At 46.9% G+C, this 25942-nt stretch overlaps 1 protein-coding gene across 6 annotated transcripts in view; it reads right to left on the bottom strand.

Moving 5' to 3' along the window:
• Positions 1-25942, bottom strand: part of EXOC3 (exocyst complex component 3) — a 1019937-nt gene that overhangs the window by 297163 nt on the left and 696832 nt on the right. For all 6 annotated transcript variants that reach the window (XM_069620467.1, XM_069620465.1, XM_069620469.1 and 3 more), the window contains one exon: positions 3822-3972. In XM_069620467.1, the coding sequence (XP_069476568.1) occupies positions 3822-3972 (151 nt within the window). The remainder of the gene's footprint in view (positions 1-3821; positions 3973-25942) is intronic.

Below are 25942 nucleotides of genomic sequence, written 5' to 3'. Positions count from 1 at the left end.
ATTTCCTCTCTGCTGATTAATAAAATATAGGGCTCTGATACGTCGACAGCCATGTTTTAAAAAACCTTTAAACCACTCTTTATAGGCTAGTCACTACGTTGCTTTTAATAACCAAGTAAGGCGGCGACTTATTGTGGTTTATACACCCCATAGCTTTACTAAACAAACATGTCAAGTTTTACCCAAAGGTTTTGGCCATGTGACTGATGAAGGCCATGACTTCCCATACTGGGACTGATTAAACAGACTTCAATAATGACCATAACACCCATGACGTTCCACAGAGATATTCCACTGGAATTTATGTGAATGGATCTTTCATTGATCTCATTAAAATGCCCGGTATACCCTTTAATATTTGCTCTGTTTTTGGAACCATTTGCCCAAAATGAATGCTTGTGTTTTTGTTCAGAGGGGACATGGCCTATCAGTTTGGGCTAGTCTGGTCCCATTGGTGGCAGTTCGAATACTTATTTGCTTATGACTGCTCTCCTTGTACAATTGAGCAGACAGGCTAATAAACGGGGGTGGAGGTTGCCTTGAGCAATACCAGTGTTTAAGATAAATTCAAAACCTTAATCCATCACAATTTTTGGTTACAATCGGTGGGCGATGGGGGCACTGCAGCTCCCACCCCACTTTCCTCAATAATAGGCAACCCAAACCTTTTCCCAGGCAGGTCTCTTGGGGCTTTTGTGACCTGGAAACAGGGTAGTTTGTCTGATGGAAAAATGAAAGGTGGGAGGAGGAGTTGGGCATGGAGATCGACTCTGGCTTATGGGATCACAGTTGGGCGACAAAATGGTGGGGCAAATATGGGAGATTCTTGTACTAAAAATGTGTGCTTAAGTGTTGCTCAAAATATGTTCAAGCGTAGACATGATGCATATTTCCAGAATATGTTCAAACCCATACTATTAGAACAAATTTCCTTTATTTTATGTATTTCACAGCCTGGGTTTGGGAGTCGAGGGGAAATGGGTAGGCTTGGAACCCTGGGCATGCTGTTTTAGTTTATATTTTACCTTAACCTGACAAGCCAATGTGTTTCATACATCATTATTCTGCCTCTGGCTCTCTAAATCTGATTCTGGCGCCTTGTATAATTGTTTTGCTATGGTTACTTGCACATGAACCTGAAATAATGACAAATAAAATCTTGAAATAAAAGTTATCAGAATTTGGAATGCACATTGCCAATAGGTAACCAGTGCAGATTGAGGGTAGTGTGAGGAACTAGGAATGAGACATGGACACAGAGACTATTCTAATAAAATAAGCTCTAAAGTGAAAAGGGTAATGTCTTTGGCCTCGAGTGGATTATGAATGTTCAAAAAGGAAAATGGGTACCTTCAACACAAAATTCCAGAAGGATAGAGTTCCTTGTTCCAGAGAGTGGTTCTAGCCCCTGGATTTCTCTTCCCTCTGTTGAATATTCAAAGATAACAGCTCCTAGAGTTTATCTACATCCATAACACTACTGATACACAAAAAAACATGCCTGTCTTTATCCTGTTACGATATCTCTTTGGTTGCACAAAGCCTTTGGTTAGTCCCGATATATCCTTCTCAGGGTCCTTTTTGGCAATGTATTTCGTATGCAGTACTCGGCTTGTTCTTACCTGGTACACTTCCCTACAAGGACTTTCTTTTGTGAACACAGTTATACTTGCAATTGCCTGGTATACTCGCCTGCCAGTGTTTTCTTGAAACACGCTTGTAACTGTCAGTTATACTTCTCTGCCAGAGCTTTCTCAAACGCACTTGTATCTGCCTGGTCTGCTCTCTTGCCAGGACTTTCTTTAAACACACTTCTAACGGCCTGGTATGCCTCTCCTGGGATTTGGGTAGTTTGACCGTGGTAGAATTATTCACAGCAGAATTGACGGTAATAATGTTTGCCACAAATCCGTTTTTACCACGGCCAAACAAACCAAACCCATGTCCCCCCAATTCACCAGTACATCCACAAACCCCCCTGCACCTACTTACCATTTCTCTGTCCGCCCTATCTCCTGCACCCTGCAGCGTCAGTTCTGCCCCTCTAGTGGGGGACGGACCCGACACCACAGTGTCCCTTTTTCTATTTTTATTTTCGGCCCCTACCTCCAATATTGAGGAAGTGGGACACCCCCCTGGAAACCCAAAATACCAAACATGGGGGCGGGGGACACCCCGGCAACTCCCGCTCTCTGTGTTCGGTAGTTTGAAAAATCGATTGAATGGTACTGGTCGAAATCGGTTAAATGTACCATTCGATCGATTTTTTGCAATCAACTTGGCTAATTCCATCTCCTACCAGGGTTTTCTTCCTGTGTGCTCTGCACCCACGTTCAAATGTAATATCTTCTTGGCTCTGCTTTATCTAAATCTGTAGCTGCCCATTACACTATACTTCCAGGGCTTTTCTTAACTGTGCATTGCATACACTGACATTCCTAAAAGTTTCTTACTCTTCGTTTGTTTTCCCTTTCAATTAAATGTTCATAGGTTCCTTCTCTTTCAAATGCCTTATTTGCTTTCTTTACAACTATTCGCCTTTGGCATATCTGCCAATACGCCACAGTGTCCCTGCTTTCCTCCTGGAGAGTCACTGGTTCTTGCTAGCATGCTTCGTTCTTCTCACGGTAAGCCGGAGGCAGGCACTCAGCTTTTATCTCCATCTCACTGCCTTCTTTCTTCGGCTTCTGTGTGTCCCGCTATTCCTGCTGCGCTCGTCTGCTTCGTGCCAGGCTCTGGTAAGGCAAACGCTGCCGCTTCACACCTGCAAACATCCACGAGCCCGGAGTTGGCTTCTGGTGTTCTTGCAGCGTGCCTTCCCTTGTGGGCAGCTTTCCTCTTCTTCCTCTCTGAGCCGGACAGCTCCACGGAACTCCTTTTAGCCCCACAGTCTCCTGGTCCTCACTAAAAGAAGCAGCTCTCTCACTCCAACAGCGCTCTCCAGTCAGCTGTTGCTGCTGTTTAAATCTCCCGGCTATTGGTACACGCTCCCAACCACTAGAGGGAAGCTAGTGGTCTTGTTTTTTCCCGCTCTGCATCACTCGGCCCAGCTTCCTCGTCGAAGTATTCTTCCAGTTATGGGAATGGAAGTCCCTTGTAGGGGTTTTACATGGAAAGTCTGGGTGAGTGCTCTCAGAAGTCTTTAAGTGCAAGTTAGATCTGAATAACTTGTAAGCAGAGTCTGATAAGATATTGTCGTGCACTTTGGAGGGTAGATCAGATCTTGATGGTTCACATATAGATCTAGTTAGGTGCTCTTCAGTACCTTTCCTAAGGGGATGAGGGAAGGTGGAATAATATGCCATTAAGCCCTTGTCTGATGGTGCCCTGCCACTCCCCCGGAGGTTGTCCACCAACCCCCATGTGATTCTCCCTCATATAGCTGCACCCAGGGTCAGAATCAGGTAGCGGCTGCCCTCCCCTGGCCACATGGTGAGCGGTCACCGCCAGTTGGATTCATCACATTAAACTGCTACTGATCTTCTCAAGGCAATACAATAAAAAATAAGCAATTGAGACACTAAAAGGTGTCTATTGTACCCAAGGACAAAATATTCATGGGCGACTTAGAAATAAATGGCAAACTGTTGGGGACTTCTTTGCAATAAAAATTCCTAAGAATAAAAAATGTGCATATGACAAAGGAGAGGAGCCCATTCCTTCCGAAGCTGAAAAATGCACAACTACAAGAAAAAAGCAACTAGAGCTATGAAACAGACAGTGGATAAAACTAGCAAGCATGTGCACCACACATAGGCCCAGATGTTTTTTTTACAGTTGAATTATTTTGAGACTTAACATAGAGCTTTGAAGAGTCTAACCTCCAGATCCATGAACACCTCTTCAAGCAGACTGGAACAGCCTTCTTTGGCAATGGTGTCTAGGGTAGCATCCATGGAAGACTGATTACCCTGAACTCCCTCTTCCACTTCGCTTTTCAGATACTTCCTCTTTAAACTGACAATAGACTCTCTGTGGTAAAAAAAGAATCCAAAACGATGTATCAAATTTAAAACAAAAGCAAGGAGATTTTTATTCTACAATGTCTCACAATGACAGACTCTGCAAAGTAATACAATTTACACCCAATGGCACACTCTTCACATTTTATTCTACTTCCAAAACCAAGAATACAAACTGCAGCACATGACCTAATTCAACTCAGAGTACCATCAGTTCCTAAAATATAAATGATCAATACAATAGTTTATTGCCCAATTGAGGGTTCTGCACAGTATTGTGTTAACAGTAATACACATTTTACAATATGTAGTCCCAACTAGGGAAGACGGCAAACGTTCACACCCAACATCATTCAGCTTTCAATGTTGGATATACATAGTATGATGGTTTTACCACTCCTGCCCTAAAAGGTCTTCCCAGAATAGGGCAGTAAGACTGATCCTTGGCCTTTAGCCCAGGGGCCCCATCTTTCCTGCCCTAACAAGCCTTCACTGGCTCCTTGTTGCTGCACAGATTAAATTCAAATCCCTCTGCATCATCCACAAAGCTGTCTGGGCCCGGGGACCACACCATCTTCAACTTTATGTTACTAAATACTCTCCCTCTTTGCCTTGGATGTTCGCACTCAGACCTAAAGCAGCTCCTGGCCGTGTAGCACTCACCTTACCACGCACTTCATCTGTAGCTCACCCACGAGCTCTGACAACCTAGCATGTCACCTCGCCTAGTATGATCGTTGTCTCTGTCTTCCCTCTGTTCCCCCTCCCTTGCCTTGTCGTGCCTTGAAACACTTGTGTATAGGCACATTATAAATGCCATATCATATCATTAACCCCCTCTGCCCTCTACCTTGCTGCAATTACACATTCTGAATACTCACAAGTCATAGTAGGTTCGTCATGTTTTCCTTTTTCCCTCCACTGCTCTTAAATATTGTGTTTGTAAATGTGGTTCCCTCCCTTGTCCTGTGGGCACTTTGAAACAGTATTTTACTTGCTGTGTAAGTGCCTAACAAGTGAACAATAAATAAATCGAATGAGTTTGACAATTGGCATTGAATAGAAAAGCTGAGAGACTGGGGTCTAGTGGAGGGCAAGGAAAAAGTGGACTTTGTGGACAGCATTAGGCAAATTTTTCAAGACCACCTTGCTGGACATTCTTCTAGATGACCTTGTTATTGCTAGGATACAAAGAGTGGGCCTTCTGTACAGCAGAGCTTGCCAGCCCCCAAAACCATGAGAGCGGTCTGCCTTGGTTTGATGAAGCTTTGTATGACATGGCACTGTCATACAAGATCAAATTAATTTTATGGAGCAAAAAGGCATGCTTTTTAAGCAGATTTGCAAACCTAGAAAGCATTGCTCGGCGGTGACCTTCCAGTGATAGCTACTGGGTTGTGCTGTGGCATGTGTGGCTTACCTGAAATAGCATTATTTACAGAATATCAGCAGAGCTCAGGATTTAAAATATATTTAGGTGATCCAAGCGCTACGATTGAACTCGACATCCTTACATGTAGCTCATTGGAGGGAATTACTCTATTCCATGGGGCAAGCACCAGCATCAAGTTTTTAGGACTTTTTCTAACCCACGTCAATACCAGCTCTGTGTAAAGCCAACTGTGTGGGAATTGTTGCCTACATTAAGAATTAACTTTGCTTGTGGTAAAACCAGGCCTCCTCCTGGTTTGGCAGAGAAGCAAACATCAAAATGAACATATTGCCCAGTGTACTGTATCAGTTCCACTCGCCTCAGAATGTGCTACAAGTCCTGAAGTTAAACAGTAAAGCTATTGTGCTCTTTATATTTAAGGTATCATTGCAAAGACTCTCTGAAACTACACTGTGTGGATCCAGGTAAAGTGTGGGATTTGCTAGCCCATACCGTCTAAGTTATTATGTTTATTTATAACGTGCATGACCAATAGGCGCCGAGCAGAGAAATCTGCTTCTGGGCGTTAAGCAGCAAAGTTGCTAGTACTCCATGATCGGCTCAATACTTTTTTCCTGGAAGCATACTGAAGATCAAGTAGTGGCCAGACCCCAGAGGTATGTGATCTAGCCCCTGAAAAAAAGGTGTGACAATGCATGAGCTCCCTCCCATTTGCAGAGTAATGCTGATATGGGATACGAATACCAGTAAGCTTAATCGTTCATCCTTTACAGACCCACACCCACAATCCATCATATTAAGGGTCCCAGTTTTCCTTTGTTACTGATTTTTACAGAAAAATACATATGGAAATCAATCTTTTTCCTTTCAGTATTTACTTATAAAAAACAGAAAAGCAACTCTGGTGCTTTGGGTTCACAGTGCAGTTAGACATTACTTACAGCCCATTGTGCAGAATGACAAAATGAAAAGTGTAAAATAAATGGTGATTTACATTAAAACATGTTTAACTGCCTTTTGTGATTTGGATCACGTCAGCAGCAGTGACAGGAGCAGCTGCTTGCTTTTAGGTGTTTCAATGACAGTGAAATGCTTGTGCACCTCCAATTTACAATAAAAAGCATTGAACTGAAAGAAGATTATGACAGGGCCATCAGGATTGTTGTCATTTTAATAAAGGTCACAGGACGGAGATGTCTGTGGAAATGTTAGGATATGCGTGATTTGACCGTGGCAGAATTGTTCGCGGCAGAATTCACTGTGGTCAATTTCACAGCAAATACAATTTTGTAGCGGCCAAATCTGGCAAAACCTTGACCTCCGACCCACCCCAATACATCCCCCAACCTTCCCCCACTTACCTTTTGGACTTCTGCTGCCTCTCAGGACCCTGCAGCGTAAGTTCTGTCCCTCTAATGCGGGTTGGATCCCCTTTTCTCCTTTTATTTTCCCCTCCAATCCTCAGGCGGGGAACGCCCAATCTACCCGCCAAGGCCATTAATAGCGAACATGGGGTGTGGGGAACACCCCCACAACCCCCGCTCCCTGTGTTCAGTATTGATTACCCAATTTGATCGAATTTAATTGATCAAATGGTACTGGCCGAATTCAGTCAAATCTACCATTCGGTTAAGTAAATTCGATCAAATTGGGCAATATACTTTGGGATATGCGTGATTTGACTCTGGCAGAATTGTTTGTGGTGGAATTGACTGTAGTTAATTTCGCCACAAATACAATGTTGCTGTGGCCACATCAGGCAAAACTTTGACCTCCGACCCACCCCAATACATCCCTCTCCCCACTTAACTTTTGGACGTCTGCTGTCTCTCAGGACCAGTGGTTGGAACACTAGAACCTTAAAGAATAAAGCTACGTAATGAGGGAAGGAAGGGGGAACTTCCCCCTATCATCAGTTTAGGCCCACGATGCTTCTAGCTACGAATAAAATCAGGGCGGTTTGTGCTCTTACACATGTTGACCAAAAGAAGAAAATAAAATACTTAACCTGGGTAATGTTCTTTCTTTTGGATGGGTCCTTCCACAGTTTCATTATCCGAAGATAGGCACTCAGCATCACAGCTGGCTGGAAAGATTTGTAACTCAGCTGGATGAGCCATGTCCCCCAGCTTCGACCTCGTCCACTGGCCCATTCCTCTACTCCGGAAGGGGAAATGTCTCCAGTACAAACAGAGGACACAATGCTCTGTGACCTTAGTTCCACCCCATATTCCCCTGTGCTTAGCAGCTAAGGGAACTATTGGGGCAAAAAATCTGTATTGCAATTTTGTTTGTTTCTTTCCCTTGTGAGAAACCTGAGGCTGTCCTCGCATCTACTCCCCTTGGATTCCCTTCTCAGGTGGCCAGGCAACGGCCCTCTCTTTTGGATCCTGACGCTGGGTGTAGACAAGTGAGGGAGGATCACCTGGAGTGAGGGTCTTTGGGGAAGAGGGCGACCCTGAAAGATACACGATATTTCCCCTACCCATTCTTTGCTTTATAACTTTATTACGGCTGAGCGCCTTAAGTTTCACATCAATAAACAATAATACATGTTTAGCATCACTTAAGAAATCCAAGACAATCGTTAATCTAAGGAATTGCGTAAGACAAAGAATCAAGAAATTTAGGGTTGGCTCAGAGCTGTGCAAAAAGGAAATGACAGTCACATCTACGTAATGCTGCACTAGTCATTTGTGCCCATAGGCAAGGCAGGACCCACCGGCCTTACACTTATTGGTGCTGCGTTTGCTCTGGTTAGGACTGGCCCTGATGACATTTCTCCCCAGTGGAATGCACTCAGAACGATTGAACTGTTTGTCAGTTGACTGCACAGGCTGGCCATTTTGGGATCTCAGACCTTTATCACAATAGCGTCAAGCGCATCCTTCCCCAGTGTGGCTACCATACAACAATCCATAATGTGCTCCAAGGATACAAAGTTACACCCCCTCACAAAGCGGAGCCAAAGGAGGCATTTATTCCGGAGGGATTCCCTGGGTTTGTGTCGTTTAGATGACGGTTTGGGTACTCCATGGAGAAATATTGTCTTGGGGGAGGGGAGCCCAATCCGTGCGTTGGATAAATTGGGCAATCCATGAGGCAACTCATTCACTGACTGCACTGGCATCCTGGTTCCTCCGGAGACTCCACCTGGCAGCATTCCTTGGAATGTCCCAATGCCATTAAGGATGTCTGCTTTCATTAGTTTCATTCTGGTCCCAGCGTGCTGTCCACCATCTCCCTTACTGAGGTCACTAGATTCACCATGGGCTGTTTGCACGGCAGATGCTGCTATCTTTTGGTAATATGACTTGGTCGAGACCGCACTCACTTACGCCAGATTGACTGGCAATTTTTCTTTTTCTACTCTATTTCCAGCGATTTCAAGTAGCGACAGGAGCAGGTTTTTTACAGACGCCCGTTCAGACAGCACTAGGCTGCAGCAGTGGCAATGCCCTGTTACCCCTGGGCTCACAGTCTCTTTTTCCGCAATAGCTGCAACTGCAGTAGTGATACTAGACAATTCCCTTATATCCAGATGTGGGCTAAGTGCAGTATCTAATAAAGTCACATTAATTGCCGCTGGTATATGTGCCAAGCTCCCCTCGGGCGAACTACCCAAGCATACTGGTGGCATGCAGGGTATGTGGGTAAACATGTGACCATTTGGCTCTGTGAATACTGCTGTGGCCTCACAGCTGCTGGGAGGGAAGGTTGTATCCTAGGACCAATTGCGGGGGCCGTTCTGCCAATTAAGCTCTGTTAAGGAAGCGGTTTGATATCCGTTCTGTATTAAGTCATTGCTACTGGAGCAGAAGTTGGAATTAGGAAGGCCGTACCGGGAATGCTTCTAAGGCACAGCGGTGTGTCCAATGGGAATTGTAAAGCTGGACTTTCTCCCCCCACAAATTCCGGGCCCGGGTCTGCGATTAACAGGCCAAGTGGGATGTCGGGTATTTTTTTTTGGGGGGGGGGGGGGGATACTTTATTATCTGATTTACGGTTATAGCTGACGACACATATTATTCTATTCCATTATTAAGTACTTCAACAATAATATAAGATGTATTCTATCTTAGCCATTGTAGCAGAGTTCAACATACAATTGGCTTCGATCAAAGAAACTATCACATATCCGTTAAACCCTATTCACAAATAACAACCCCACATTCACAACCAGACAGAACAAAACACAAACACCCACCCTCACAATATCATTCTTGAGACAAGATACAACACCTATAGACCCCATCAAACCAAACAACCTTCACCCATAAAGATCATTAAATTAAATGTCGGGTATCTTAAGAGGTGGAACAGGGTCAATTGCGGAGGCATCTATGCCTGGGTCAGTGTTGTCCCTCCCCCATGAGACTGAGTGTTTAGGGCACCGGGTGTGCCAGATATACCAGGTGTAGCCAAGAACTGGTGGATCTCATTGATTAGTTGGTAGGCATTCCAGAAAGATATAGCAACATCAGGCATACTAGGGGCTAATGGGTCAATATCAACCTGGGTTATGAAAGTAGATGATCTGGCTTTCAAAGTAGGCTTGTTCCTTTTTAAAATTCCAATTTTCCGTTTTGCTCCCAAACCAAGCCCTAGACCCACATCAAGCCTGGGGCCATACATGGGGAGAGGGATAGACTCCTGGGCAATGTCCTGTACAATTGCAACTTCTGGCATGGCGAATGTAGGGAGATACAAAGTCAAGTGTCCAGGGGTCCCCCAACCACACAACTGCAGCATCATGGCTTAATAGCTTGAAGCGGCAGTGAATCAACAAACAGTGCGTCAGTTATCTGCGAGTTGCCCAGAACACCTGAGTTTCCCAACACAATGTTTACCTTCCTTTTTGTTTGTTGTCCCTCTCAGTCCGTTGGTGCAATGGAGTTCCGTGATGCAGGGTAGAAAAGCGAGGAACAGCTCTCAATAAGGCGCAGCTCCTAGTTGTTTGCAAACAGGTCCTCCATGCTGGCACGTAGAGTGATGTGGCATCAGGGTGAAACACACTACACCCTGCGCCCTTGAATCCCACGGACTTCACCCTTGCGGGGGAGCTGGGAGCTTTTGAAGTAGCAGGTGGGAGGGGTCAGTAGTGGAGTGGCAAACATCGAAGCAGGAATCTCAGGAAGGGGACAGCGGGACGCAAACACCCCGCACCATTGACTCCTGCAGCCTTCCCATTCCACAATGAACCCATAATCCCAGAAACCTTTGTAGGCTATTGTTTCCTATTCCTCTTGGTCAAAATAGCATTAGGAAGAATGATAAGTCACGAAGACGCAGAAGGAGAGTGAGAAAGAGCGGGATATACCCAGACGAGACATGTATTCCCCTTTCCCTATGGACAAATAACCAGACCTTTCCCCGATCTTTATGGGTTATTGTAAGTCAGCTCTTCCCATTTTCCCATGTGACACTTGACAGTACTGAGATGAAGAAGAGACAGCTGAGAGTAATGAACACTATGCCATTTCACCACTTTAGTACTGGGACAAAAAAGATACCTGCAAAGTGTTGTGAAGTTTAGGCATGTCCCCTTAAAGGGTTGCAGGTGTATACAATGAAGAGGAGAAAGCAACACAGAGAAGAGCAGCAGGGAGGCCTGTGCGATCAGCTGGGAACCTAGTGTGAGGAGAGGAGAGCCGTTGGAGGAAACTGCTGCGGGTTGGTCCGTTGTGTGCAGTATGCCGAGATGCTGGGACTGCAGAGGGAGATGGTCTCAGGAAGCGTGGCGTGGGAGCTGGGGCTCTGTGAAGCGGACTGAGGGCAGAGACGAGAGTCGTGTGGAGAGGCTGTCCCTTTCCCTTTTATCAGAAGTGCTCGTCCCCCTGTGTCAAGGAGCCGACACAGCAGTGTCTGAGGGACAGGAGGTGGACTCCTGACAGCAGAAGCAGAAGTCTGTGTGTCCTGTAGTATAGGCACAGAGCAACACTCGCCAGCCCCATCTCCACCAGAGCCAGGCGAGTGCTGCCCCGTTGTGCTGAGGCTGGTCTGTCTCCTTGCCCCCATCTTTGGTATTCCACTTGGGCCTCGAGGCCCCATGCAGTCCCCGCCGCCACCCCGCGCCCGCCTCCCGAGTAACCTTCCTTCCCTCCCGCCTCCCGTCCCACCCCCCCTGCTCCCATTGGTCTCTGGGCCCTGGTGCCTGTAGTATAGGCACAGAGCAACACTCACCAGCCCCATCTCCAACGGAGCCAGGTGAGTGTGCCCCGTTGTGCTGCGGCTGGTCTGTCTCCTTGCCCCCATCTTGTGTATTCCACTTGGGCCCCGAGGCCCTGTGCAGTCCCCGCCGCCACCCCGCGCCCACCTCCCGAGTCTCCTTCCTTCCCTCCCGCCTACTGTAACACCCCCCCTGCTCCCATTGGTCTGTGGGCCCTGGTGCCTGTAGTATAGGCACACAGCAACACTCATCAGCCACATCTCCACCGGAGCCAGGTGAGTGCTGGCCCGTTGTGCTGCGGCTGGTCTGTCTCCTTGCCCCCATCTTGTGTATTCCACTTGGCCCCGAGGCCCTGTGCAGTCCCCGCTGCCACCCCCGCCACCCCGCGCCCACCTCCAGAGTCTCTTTCCTTCCCACCCGCCTCCTGTTCCGCCTCCCCTGCTCCCATTGGTCTGTGGGCCCTGGTGCCTGTAGTATAGGCACAGAGCAACACTCAACAGCCCCATCTCCACCGGAGCCAGGTGAGTGCTGCCCCGTTGTGCTGCGGCTGGTCTGTCTCCTTGCCCCCATCTTGTGTATTCCACTTGGGCCCCGAGGCCCCCTGCAGTCCCCACCACCACCCCGCGCCCGCCTCCCGAGTCTCCTTCCTTCCCTCCTGCCTCCCGTCACGCCCCCCGTGCTCCCATTGGTCTGTGGGCCCTGGTGCCTGTAGTATAGGCACAGAGCAACACTCACCAGCCCCATCTCCACCGGAGCCAGGTGACTGCTGCCCCGTTGTGCTGCGGCTGGTCTGTCTCCTTGCCCCCATCTTGTGTATTACACTTAGGCACTGAGCCCCCGTGCAGTCCCCGCCGCCACCCCGCGCCCCCCTCCCGAGTCTCCTTCCTTCCCTCCCGCCTCCCGTTCCGCCCCCCCCCCCCCCTGCTCCCATTGGTCTGTGGGCCCTGGTGCCTGTAGTATAGCCACAGAGCAACACTCACCAGCCCCATCTCCACCGGAGCCAGGTGAGTGCTGCCCTGTTGTGCTGCGGCTGGTCCGTCTCCTTGCCCCCATCTTGTGTATTCCACTTGGGCCCCGAGGCCCCTTGCAGTCCCCGCCGCCACCCCGCGCCCGCCTCCCGAGTCTCCTTCCTTCCCTCCCGCCTCCCGTCCCGCCCCACATGCTCCCATTGGTCTGTGGACCCTGGTGCCTGTAGTATAGGCACAGAGCAACACTCACCAGCCCCATCTCCACCGGAGCCAGGTGAGTGCTGCCCCGTTGTGTCTCCTAGCCTGTCTCCTTGCCCGCAAGGCCAAGGTCAGCCCCAACAAAGGCAACACTCACCAGCCCCATCTCCACCGGAGCCAGGTGAGTGCTGCCCCGTTGCGTCTCCTAGCCTGTCTCCCTGCCCACATTTTTGCCCCAAGACCAAGGTCAGCCCCAACAAAGGCGGCTCCAAGAGGCATCAGAAGGGAAGTCAGTGGCCAGCCGTCAACCAGCAACTACAAGGACCAGTAAGGTAGGAGTGGCTTGGATAGGGGGGAGAGCTACAGCTCTACCCTTGAATCCTGACCACTTGGCAAAACCAATATTGAACACTGTGACTATCCCCCATTACCCCTCCCCCTCTGGGTCCAAACTGCTTTGTATGATATTTGGACTGAATTGATAGGCCTCTCTCCCACTATACAGGTCTCCCAAACCTAGCTGGGGTTTTGCCCCCAGTTGCACTTTGTGATAGTAGACTGCATTGATAGGTCTACAAACTACACTGTATGATACTTAGACTGAATTGATGGGCCTCTCTCCCAATATACAAGTTCTCTCGAGTCTAGCTGGGGTCCTGTTCCCAATTGTACTGTATGATATTAGACTGCATTAACAGGCCTACAAAGTGCATTGTATGATATTTAGACTGCATTGATAGGCCTGTCTCCCACTATACAGGTCCCCAAGTGTAGCTGGAGTTCTGTCCCCAATTGCATTCTATGATATTAGACTGCATTGACAGGCCTACAAACTGCATTGTATGACATTTAGACCGAATTGATAGGCCTCTTTCCCACTATACAGGTCTACCAAGTTTAGCTGGGGTTCTATCCGCAATTGCACTGTGTGATATTAAACTGCATTGATAGGCCTACATACTGCATAGTATGATATTTAGACTGAGTTGATAGGCCTCTCTCCCAATATACAGGTCTCTGAGGTCCAGCTGGGGTTCTGTCCCCAATTGCACTGTGATGTTTAGACTGCATTGACTGGCCTCCAAACGACACTGTGTGATGTTTGAATTGCGTTGATGGACCCCTCTCCCACTGTGCAGGTCTCTCGAATTTAGCAGGGGTTCTTTCCCAATTGCACTGTATGATACTAGACCGCATTAGCAAGCCTACAAACTGCATTGTATGATATTCAGACCGAATTGATAGGCCTCTCTCTCACTAAACAGGTCTCACAAGTCTAGCTGGGGTTCTGTCCCCAATTGCATTGTATGATATTCAAATGCATTGACAGGCCTACAAACTGCATTGTATGATGTTCAGACCAAATTGGTAGGCCTCTTTCCCACTATACAGATCTCCCAAGTCTTGCTGGGGTTCTGTCTCCAATTGCACTGTGTGATGCTAAACTGCATTGATAGGACTACATACTGCATTGTATGATGTTTAGACTGAGTTGATGGGCCTCTCTCCCAATATACAGGTCTCTCAAGCCTAGCTGCGGTTCTGTCCCCAGTTGCACTGTGTGATGTTTAGACTGCATTGATCAGCCTCCAAACGACATTGTACGATATTTAGATTGCATTGATAGGCCCCTCTCCCACTGTGCAGGTCTCTCAAATTGAGCGGGGGTTCTGTCTCCGATTGCACTGTGTGTTTTTTAAACTGCATTGATAGGCCTCCCAACTGCATTGTACAAATATTTAGATTGCATTGCTGGACCTCCCTCCCACCATACAGGTCTCTCGAATCTAGCTGGGGTTCTGTCTCCAATTGCTCTACGTGAGATTGGACTCCATTATACTACATTTAGATTGCATTGCTGGGCCTCTATACCCACTATATAGGCCGCACAAATTTAGAAGACGTTCTCTGTCTAGACTGCACTGTGTGATACTTAGATTGCATTGATTGGGCCTCTCGCCCACTGTGCAGGTCTCCCGGATCTAGCGGGGGCTCTGTCACCATTAGCACTGCTCGAGATTGGATCGCATTGATAAGGCGCATCCCCCACTATAAAGAGCTCTCAAATTTTGCTGACCGACTCACCCTAAAGTGAGGCAAACCCACTAGTGAACTACTGTGGAATGACACTCCAATTAGGGGCCCACACCTCATTAGGCGTTATTCCTAGCAGCACCACCCCACAACCCACTCTTCAATTAGGAGATACCCTTCTCAAAACCTCATATCTAGCTCACCACAGTGAACCACATCCAGAGAGACGGTCATTAAAGAGAGCCACCGACTAATCCTATAACCCATAACCACCTCCCTACCCTCCCAAGACAGTGACTGAACGAGTCGGCAACATTAACCGGAATACCACCTACAGACAAAGCCCAAACTAGTAGCGGACAACCCCCCACACCCACCACTACACCACAAGACAACCAGACCATAATAAAACCAACTGGACATTACCTAACAAACAAAGACTGAACAACTCCCAAGCTCACAATGCCGCGCAAATGACCCATTCCAAGGGAAAGAACAAAAGAAGAAAGAGCAAACACTCCGGAGCAGCAACAAAGAAAAAAAGAACGCACCCCCACAGACAGGAACAGAAATCAAGCAAACACAGAAGAGACAAATCCCTCTACTTAACTCCATACCTCGCTGACAACCGGACACCACAGCAAACCAACCCGGCGCTAGAAGCAGCAACATCAAATAACCTATCACGAGCATGGAGAAGAAGGATGAACAACACAAAATACAACAAACACACAACCGATGCGATAACACCCTACATCACCAAAACAAGAGGAACTTCCAATCAAACAAACACAACCCCCGGAAGATTACCCCGATGAAAACAAAAATCCAAGACAGAACCTAGAGGAACTCTTCGAAGACGCAGACACCCCAAAACCTACTGCGCAACAAGAGATCGACCAGGAAGGAAACCTCAACACCGATCAGAAGACGACCTCTACTAAAAAGTCCAAACCAAACAAACCAAACCAAACAACAACACCTCCAAACTTCACTGCAATTTAGTAAACGCAAGATCCATGTCAAAACACTCAACAGAGATCTTTGACCTACTTGATGACAACGGCATTGACCTCCTGTTCATCACAGAAAATTGGCTAGACGACAACTACAAAATCATACTCCAAAGCTGCCTTCCAACCGAATTCAAATGTCTTCAAATCAACAGGAAAAACAAAAAAGGAGGAGGCATCGCAATAGCATTCAAAGAACACTTGAAATTAAAAACGGATGAACCACTCAACATCCTCAACTGTGAAAGCATGGTAATACACCCAACAACAAGCCCAAAAACCAACATTACATTCATCCTAGTGTACACACCACCGACATATGATGCAACCTTCGTCGACAGTTTCATAAAAGCCATCACCAATTTAGCCATCAACCACGAACACCTAATCATCCTAGGGGACTTCAACATCTGGTTTGAAGTCAGTCACGTCAACTCCCATAACTCACTGACTGAACAACTAGCTACCATGAAACTACGACAACTAGTCAAAGGGGCAACACACTCAGCAGGACACACCCTCAACGCCATTTTCGCCAATGTAAAACTCATCACCACGGCACCGCCGATGCGAATACTGTGGAGCGACCACCTCATCATCCCATTCACGATCACCATGCCCACCCAAGCATGCATCCAACCTCCTAAACTCACAGCCACCACAAAAGGAAACTGGAAACACATGAAAGAAAGCAACCTTTTTGAACAAGTGGAATTAACCAAGCCCTCAACTACAGAATTAGAAATAGCTGACCTAGACGGGAAAGCGGAACTACTACACAAATGGATTGTAGACACAATAGATAAGATCGCCCCTGAAAAACCATTCACCCCATCAAATAAAAGAGCAATGGCAAAATGGTTCACCCCACTATTAAGCACCATGAAAAAGGAAAAAAAAAGATGGAACTGGAATGGAGGAAAGAATACAACCCAGGAAAAAAAACACTATTCCAAAAACAAATATGTGCATACAAGAAGGAAATTCAAAAGGCAAAGAGAAGGCATTATGTTGACAGAATCACCAATACCACCAACACACAAAAAGAAATGTTTAACAACATTAAAGAGATGAGAAACCCACCAGGCTGCGATAATACCCCAAACCCCTCCGAGAAAATTTGCAACGACCTGGCAGACCACTTCAAGAAAATAATCAATGACATCCGACAAACCATACAAGATCAACCAACCACGAGATACAACCAAAAGAACCCAACATAGAACCACAGCACAAACTCAAAAACTTTCCCGGAAATCTCAGCAGAGGCATTCGCAATGCTGGTAAAACGCAGCAAGAAAGCTGGATCACCCATGGATCCCTGCCCCCCGGACATCTACAAATCAATGCTCACACAAGGAACACCAGCAGAATACTACAGAAACCTTCTAAATTCATCACTAGCAACAGGGACCGTACTGAGGATCTTCAAATTGGCATATCTCAAGCCACTTCTAAAAAACACAAGTGGCAATGTAGAAGACCTCTCCAACTACAAGCTGATCTCAAACATACACTACCCGGCAAAACTCCTGGAAACCTACGTATATAAACTTACCCAAGAATACGCAGAAAAACACCACCTGCTAGACCAAGCGCAAGTCGGTTTCAGACCAGCAAGAGGAACGGAAACAGCACTACTATCAATCTGGGACGACCTAAAAACCAACGCAGACTCAAACACAACCTCAGGCCTTATTCTGCTCGACCTCTCTGCAGCCTTTGACACAGTTAGCCATGACACCCTGACCAAAAGACTAGAAGACATAGGCATAACAGACACAGCACTACTCTGGACAAAATCAATCCTAGCAGACAGAACAGAAACCGTATGGATTAAACCCTTCAAATTCACTCCACGAGTTAACGACTGTGGAGTGCCACAAGGACCTTCACTGTCACCACTATATTTCAAAATCTACCAGACTCTGGTCATCAAAATCTTCAAAAAATACAACATTACTTGCTACAACTATGCAGATGATACTCAAATCATCTACCAAATCAAAGATTCCGAAGCGGATCACTCAGCTCTAATCGACTGTCTGAAAGAAATCCTCAACTGGATGAATGCCACCAACCTGAAAATCAACCCAGGAAAGACAGAAATCATGATCATTTCCAAAGACCAAGAGAACGAAACCGCCATCCCGTGGCCAACAGAATTAGGAACCACACCAACACCATCTAAGGTAGTAAAAAATCTGGGGGTCCTCATGGACAACTCCCTAACCTTAGAACCACAAATAAATCCAACTGTCAAGAAATGTTTTTTCCTCCTCCAAACAGCAAGAAGAATCCTACCTTTCCTCTCCTTCACGCACAAAACGCTCACTATCGTCGCCCTCATCATGTCAAAAGTCGACTATGAAAACAGCCTCTAACTCGGAATACCAGAATACCTCCTGAAGAAACTACAACACATCCAAAATACAGCTGCAAGACTACTCCTCAAACTATCAAGAAGAGAACACATCACTGCTGCCCTAAAAACTCTACACTGGCTCCCAATAAAACATTGCATCACCTTCAAAACAATGTGCATAACGCACAGGGCAATCAGCGGACAAGGAGCAGAATTCCTACAAAAGAAAATAACAATCTACAAGCCTACTAGACCCCTCAGGTCATGCAACGAAATCCACCTGGAACCAAAACCATACCTCAAGAAAAAATTTGGAGGCACTTCCTTCTACCACTTAGCTGCAAAAACCTGGAACCAGGTTGTGCACGGAAGTGTGCTGTTTGCTGTGATCGAATTCGCCTGGACTCTGGACTGCTTCTGTTTGCTTAGCCCGTGAGGATTCTACTCGCGTTCCGCGAGTCTAAGGAGGAAGTCCTTCGAAGCTACACCTGGACTGCCTGACCCTGAAAGCCTAGGATTGGCCCGCTCAAACTGGCCCCTCCCTTCCATTTCCCGTGTCGTGTGAAATACCCATCATGCAGCGCACCACCCGCGCGCACCAGCAAGTGCACGGAAGTGTGCTGTTTGCTGAGATTGACTTTGCCTGGACTCTGGACTGCTTCTGTTTGCTTAGCCCGTGAGGATTCTACTCGCGTTCCGCAAGTCTAAGGAGGAAGTCCTTAGCAGCTACACCCGGACTGCCTGACCCTGAAGTAATTACTGATGAATGCTTCCACGTTCTTTTCGGACACGTGTTTTAGCTTTTTCACTTGTCTGCTCCCCGATCTGTGTTAGATTGGAAATGCCCATCCTCTCTGTAATTCTATTGCTGCGTGTTAGATTGGATACGCCCATCTCTCTAGTAAACCTCCACACCCCTCCTATAGTTGATACGTTCCGTATCCCACGCACTACTAATTGCAGCTTTTTCTCTCCTTTGATCTCTCTAGAGCCTAGGATTGGCCCGCTCGAACTGGCCCCTCCCTTCCATTTCCCATGTGTCGTGTGAAATACCCATCATCCAGCGCACTACGCGCGCGCACCAGTAAGTGCACGGAAGTGTGCTGTTTGCTGTGCGTGGTGCGAGGTGAATGGTGTGGGCTTTTTGTCTAAGGATAATAATAGTCAGTACATAGCTACACTTGGGGAAAGAAATATAAGGATTACAAGATTGTTTACACCATTGGACACAAAATATCTGAAATAGTGACCGCTAGTGAAATCTCATATAAGGTGAGTGGGCTTTGCTTTGTAATTCAACATATACCTGGTGACATCATAATTAACTCCAATTGATGATGAATCTCAGATCTCACACCAGTCTAGACACTGAAATAAAAAAAATAATTGACATGATACGACGACCTAATCGCGCATGTAAAAGGAAGATCATTAGCAAGCCTGGTCTATTACCCGAAGCTAAGCTAGCTAAAATGACAACATTTTTTGATCGTATTGAGTCCACAAAGTCAACCTATAACAATCTAGCAGAGTGTGTAATATAACAGACATAAGTGCTGAACTTGTGGAGGATCTCTCAAACAGACTACTGTGTATCGGCGCTAAATTACTCTCTGAACTGTTGGATACTCAAAATAGTAGAGAGGGAATATATGCCCATAAGGGAAATAAGTACAATTAATACTGGTAATACTTGTACAGACATTGGCCATATGGAGTGGCACAGAGATATATCAGCCTAAATTGTCTATTCCCAGTAACCCAACTAGCTGGCATGAACTAGAGGTTATGACACCTAAATCAGTAAGTGAAGTCAGTCATCCTGACGGTGATCTTATTGAGGGCGGTAGTCATAATGTTGAGCATGCGAGTAAATTGGGGGAGGAAGAAAAAGAACGAGTTATAGTTGACTCGAGTTCTGGCCTAATAACATATGCCATCACCTCATCTAAGGTGACAAACAGTAAAGTGCCTATTCCCAATTCTAGAATGAACACCAGCACAATCTCTATTAACAGTAGACTTTCTGAAGAAAATGAGAGCTTCAGTCCATTCATAAATGAAGACCTTTGGGAAGCCCTAGAACAGGTGTTAACAGAAATTGTTGATAGATGCGATATGATAGAACGTAAACTAGATAGCCATACTGTCTTTTTGCATTCTGGTTCTACCAAAGAGTGTATGACGTTCAGAGATGTTGGCACCAATACTGAAATGTTCTCAAAAGCAAAAGACCCGGATGGCTCTCATACTGAAGCCAATGTGGCCAAACCATTCAAAGACCAGAATCCTCAGGTGGCAGGATACTCTATTGATTCGAATGCTAGGATATGCTGGTATAAGAAAAAATTGAGAAATGAGAAAAAGTTAAAGAAACAAAGAAATGGGAAAAAAACAAAAACATCTGTGCCATATGATGAACATGGGAGAGTGATGATAAATGGCTGCATTGTTAGAGAAGAATCTATGCCTGATATTGTTTAAATATCGTTTTAAAACCTATCTCTACACTAGTAAGAGAGGATTCCTTAGCAGTTGTGAGACCTAAAGTGATTCATATAACTAACAAACCTAACTTCTCAGGTAAACATATAGTAGCAATCCATGCTCCACGGGAGATGAATACCAAGGACATGCATAATATGAGTAAAGGGTTAAGTAAAGTGCACAAGATTGCAAAATCCACTAAACTAGCTGTCCCCACACTGGATGAGTGGGTAGTCCCCCTCAAAGAAAAAAGTAAAGAAAGAAAAAGAGAGGTTCAACAATAAAGAAATCTCTACCAAGGTATTGAAAGCTATTAAAACTCTCTTCCTAGAGTATCAGCAATGTCCAGTCTCGGGACATGACTCTGAATCCCCCCAAGAAGGGTATACGGGAAGAGAAACAGATTTGTAAGGGTGTACAATTCAGCGAACATGATAATGAAAAAACTTTCGAACCTACCTACAAGAGAGATCCTCTAAACTTTGTCAAAGCCCTACAATTTCAGACAATTGACAAATCAGGACCAATAGAGATATAGACGGCGAATTGTAGAACTCTGTGCGTTGGTAGTCCCATTGCGGACAGTGAAATCGAGTGACTTTATGATAGTTGACCTACTAGTTACTCCAAAATTAGTCACCACTAATGTGTGGTGTACAGATGACACCATTCTAGAATTTATATTAAGCCATCAAGAGTATTTTACTAAACTTGGATACACATGCACAGAAACTTCAATGCGCAAAGTGAAATATCAAAGGGGGGCTATTGAAGTAAAAAAGTGAGAACACAAGAATGGCAAATCTTAATGAGACACCAAAAGAAAGGAATATAGCTACATCAGCAAAATGTGTAAAAGCCTCTATAAAACAGTCCAACAATGGTAATGTTAGCCAACCTGGAAAATCTGGTGATCTAAAAAAGTTCGGTGAGACTAACAGTGCTGTAGATACTGTCGGGTATTGGCAATGGCTACCAATAGAGTTTAAATCTAGATTAGAACAAAGTTCCTGATGACATCAATATGATTATCACATGGAACACTAGGGGGAATATGCACTATGAGAAAAAAAGATGGGCTCCTCAATCTAGGTGCCTTTTGCTTAATCACACTGCAAGAGACCTGGCTATATGAAATGTGTGATATAGATGGATGGTGCACTATACAAAGTTTGGCATGTAAAGGCCCGCGAGGCCGCCCAAAAGGTGGACTGTTAACAGCTATTAAAAACCCTTGGACTGGTGTCAAATCTAGCTGGTCCAATGAGATGGTCCTGGGAGTTACTTAAAAACTAATATCCAGCAATTTCCGAGTATCCTATTAATAAATATATACAACCCCCCAAATGGTACCAAGAATAAAGAGAACGCAGAGATGCTAATAAAGATTTTGACAGAATATAACACTGTGCTCCCCATCATAATTGCGGGAGATCTCAACGCAAAGATAATATTACCTGGGGACCCAATGGGCGTAGGCAAGAGTTCTGGCCCTATAACAATGGAAACCTGCAATAAATATGGAGAAACTTGGGGACGTGGCTTAGCGGCCGATGTAGTGAGACGCGCTGCCGAGGAGCTCCGGAGCGATCCTGACAAAATCCGATAAAAACTAGCATAAATTGGGTCCAGAAGACCGCCAAAGTCTCCCCACAGAGACAGGAACACCTGCTGCCCACCCGGCAAAGCCCCCGGAGGAAACTGGGCGGTGGAAAAGGAGATAGACCGCCAGAGGGAATCGCCCTGCGAAATCAAAATGGCGGACGCGCGAGCTGTGGGAGGACCCCGGCCGCGTAATACAGAATGAAACCGTGAATCCACAGGAGAGGGACACATCACGCGCATAACAAAGAAACCAGTGCGGGGTAGACCCGAGCCTGAGTCAACCCCGCGACGGAGATCGGCGGGGCCGGTGGAAGTGGGAGGTGGAAGCGGGAAGGCCCCTGACACGGTGAGGCGACATACGCAGCAGGCACGGGAAGGCCCGAACCCGAAGCGACACCCGCAACGAGGGCCTAACAAATACACCCGCCGGAAGAGTGCAATAATCCCAATATAAGGAGAGACCCGTAAAACACCGGGAGCAGGGCGGCGGAAGAAGCAGGGGCTATGGCACGTGGAGCGCAGCCAAAACCGGTACCGGCGACGCAGGCAGAGGGCGGCTCCCCCGCGATGCCGAACAAGAAAGCAGAGGGGAAAACCAAGCAAGTAAGCATGGAGACTTTTACGACGGCGTCCGGACATAAACTGTTGCCGGACAAAGCAGCAGCCGTGGGTGACACGTCGTGCCCAGTGGAACACGCCAACGAAGGCACGATACTGGAAGCAATCGCCTCCATGAAAGAATCGCTCGAAAATAAAATGGACACAGCAATCGGGGCCCTGAAAGCATCTCGAGAAAATAAACTGGATACATTAATGATAGATGTGGGCCTTCTCCGCCAGGATGCGATGAACCTAACAGAAAGAGTGACGTCGACGGAACAGCAGGTGCAGCAAAATACGTCGGGGGTTGTGGTAACGCAGACACAGATGTCAGAGGTACTACAGAAAATTAAGGTTCTAGAAAGGGGAGCAGAAGACGCAGAGGGGAGAGCGCGGAGGAACAACATCCGCATAATTGGAATTCCGGAAGGTGATGAGGGCAAAGACCCCACTGAATACTTCGAGAACATGCTCCTCCAGGAGGTCGGAGTAGGTGCACTATCCCAGGGCTTTGTGGTAGAAAGGGCACACAGAGCCTTGACCGGAAGACCCCAACCGGGTGCCCTCCCGAGAGCGATGATTGCTAGGATCAGGAACTACAAAGACGGGGAGAAAATACTAGCGTTCTCAAGGAGGGGGGGGCAATCATCAGGAACTCTTCCAAGATCACAATGTATCCGGACTATACAGCCATGGTACAGAGGCAACGAGCACAGTTCGGCCCAACAAAAGAACGCCTCAGGACCGCGGGGTGAGATACATGCTCCTGTTCCCCGCTAAACTCAAGGTGATACACCAAGGCAAAACATGTTTTTTCGACTCCACTGAAGAAGCCTACAGTTGGATGGACTCACAAGGCTTCCCCAGCTGAGGCAGAGAAACGCTAATAATCCTGGAAATAGACCCCGATGAGAAGTAACAAAGGCAACCTGGAACAAGAAAATAAGCATTACATAAGTTAAAAGAAGCTAGCAGTAAGCATGGAGGAGCAATCGGCCCCACTTTAGCTGCATTGGCTGAGAGAAGCGGTGCCCCCGAGAAGAATGAACTATCAGTTTGGATGTCAGTTTTAAGGCATCACGCTGCGGCGAGTCTGCGCCCATTACAGGAGCATGGCGAGAGAAGCGGCGGAGCCCGAGCAGGGGGAGGGTGGCTGGGCGTTAGTTTTTCAGTTTTTGTTGAAGTTATGGACGTTGAATGGAGTGTATGGGCAGTACAAGGCACAAACTACGGAAGGACTATTGTAAAGAACACAAATAATACAGACAATAAGCGACCGGAGCAACATGGGACAGGACCCATGTGACAGCAGCAGCCGCTGCATCAAGAGGCATAGATCCGCGACCAGGTCATCGAGGGAGATGGGCACCAGAGGAATAAAGCGCAGGGTGCAAGCACAGGGCAGTGGGACAAGGAAGCCAAGCAAACAAAGGAGATCATGGAACTGGATGAACTGACGATAGAGACCTGGAATGTGAGAGGACTCAATGCGTATGTCAAGAGACTTAGGGTTTATGCCTGGCTAAACCGGATTAAAATCAAGATAGCGATGTTGCAGGAGCCACACCTCACAAGAGACAGGCAGGCCAAGGTGGACAAGAAATGGGGAGGACAGATTTACAGCGCCACATATTCAAGTTACGCACAAGGTGTACTAATATGGATTGCCCCGGGGGTCCCATTCCAGCTACTCAAGCAGGTGACCGACACAGAGGGACGGCTGGTATTGGTGCATGGCATGCTAGAAAACAAAGAGGTATGCCTGGTCAACACCTACGCCCCGGAAACTGATGCAGACTTCTTCAGAAAGCTAGCAGTTCCCTCTGGGACCACTGCAAAAGATTTAGGACTACATGTGTTTGGCAGTAAACCCACTTGGTAGCAGTCTGTACCACACAGATTCACTTGGTAGCTGTGGCTGAGCAGTCAGACTTCCCTCAAGAAGAGTTAGGCAGTATACAGAGTATTCACAATAGGTAAAGAGAACACAGTAGAACAAGTAAACACTGACCAGGGCTTGGTGTAAAAGAGATATAATTATTTATTTAAAACCACATCTAGAAAATCACACAGTCACTAAAAGATATACACTCCCTTAGAAGAATATTAGACAAGTCTTATGTAAGCCCCACTTATTTTCAGACAGCGGTGAGCGGTTAACGTAGATGGCACTCTAATAATTCGTTTTTAAAAGGGAGAGAAAAGCAGAGAATAAATTGAAACAGATCCCAACACTTTTTCACGAACACAACAAGAGAGGACGGCAAAGTAACACCGCAAGTTTAGAGTCAGGATGCTGGATCCACTTCAAGAGGATCAAAACGAAATGTGTCACACGGTTGCAGTGCAAAAGAGTCTTGTAAAGGTTCAAAAAGGAGTTGGACCAAAGAAGAGGGACCAGTTAGAGGGTTAAGGTGGCCAGCCCAGTCCAGAAGGTTAAGGGGTTATTATTACCTTGTAGCAATCTTTAGAAAGAGAGGCCTGACGGACACGGTACCTTAAAGTGGTGAGAATACTCCAGCGGAGGCAGTTGTTCCTGGCAGCGGATGCAAGTCGGTGCTTCGTCTGGGGGAAGAGAGGATCTCGTCGGGGAGAAAGACAGGAGTCCGTTGCACTGCCAGGGAAGAAACCAGCCACAAACTTATCAGGTAAAAGGATCGGTCCTTTTATTCGCGGTCCAGGTTAAGTGGCTATCCGGTTGCCGGGGTGCTTGGCACGGGCAATTCCACCACGAGCCGATCTGGGGTACGAAAAGAAGAAGGTAAACTGATTGTGCCCACCAGTCAGGGGAAGAATCCTCTTCAGCCGGGAGATCTTCTCTGTCGTCGGGAAGTGGTGAGTCGGTTCTGCAGGGCTCCACCGGTGGTGTCGTCGTGATAGGTCGGCTCAGCTTCTCCCTGTTCGGATTCTCAGGTCCTGTGGCGACTTCTGAATTTCCAGTCCCCAAAGCCCTGCTTTTATGCAGCACACCCCCATTCACTCAGCCTAGCTGTCAATCAAACATGCTAAGTGGTGAGCCGGCCGGCTCACCACTTGGGCCAATCACACAAGAGTGCGACTTGGGTTACCAAGGTAACTCAGCCCAGGGTGCCTAAACCCCCTCCCACACCCCCTGTGGTACCCAGACAGAGTGGCACCACTTTTGGAG

Source organism: Ambystoma mexicanum, chromosome 5q (genome assembly GCF_040938575.1).
Source record: "Ambystoma mexicanum isolate Mex_15411 chromosome 5q, UKY_AmexF1_1, whole genome shotgun sequence".
NCBI lineage: Eukaryota > Metazoa > Chordata > Amphibia > Caudata > Ambystomatidae > Ambystoma > Ambystoma mexicanum.
The sequence above is the reverse complement of the archived record's forward strand: the minus strand, read 5'-3'. Positions and strand labels throughout refer to the sequence as shown.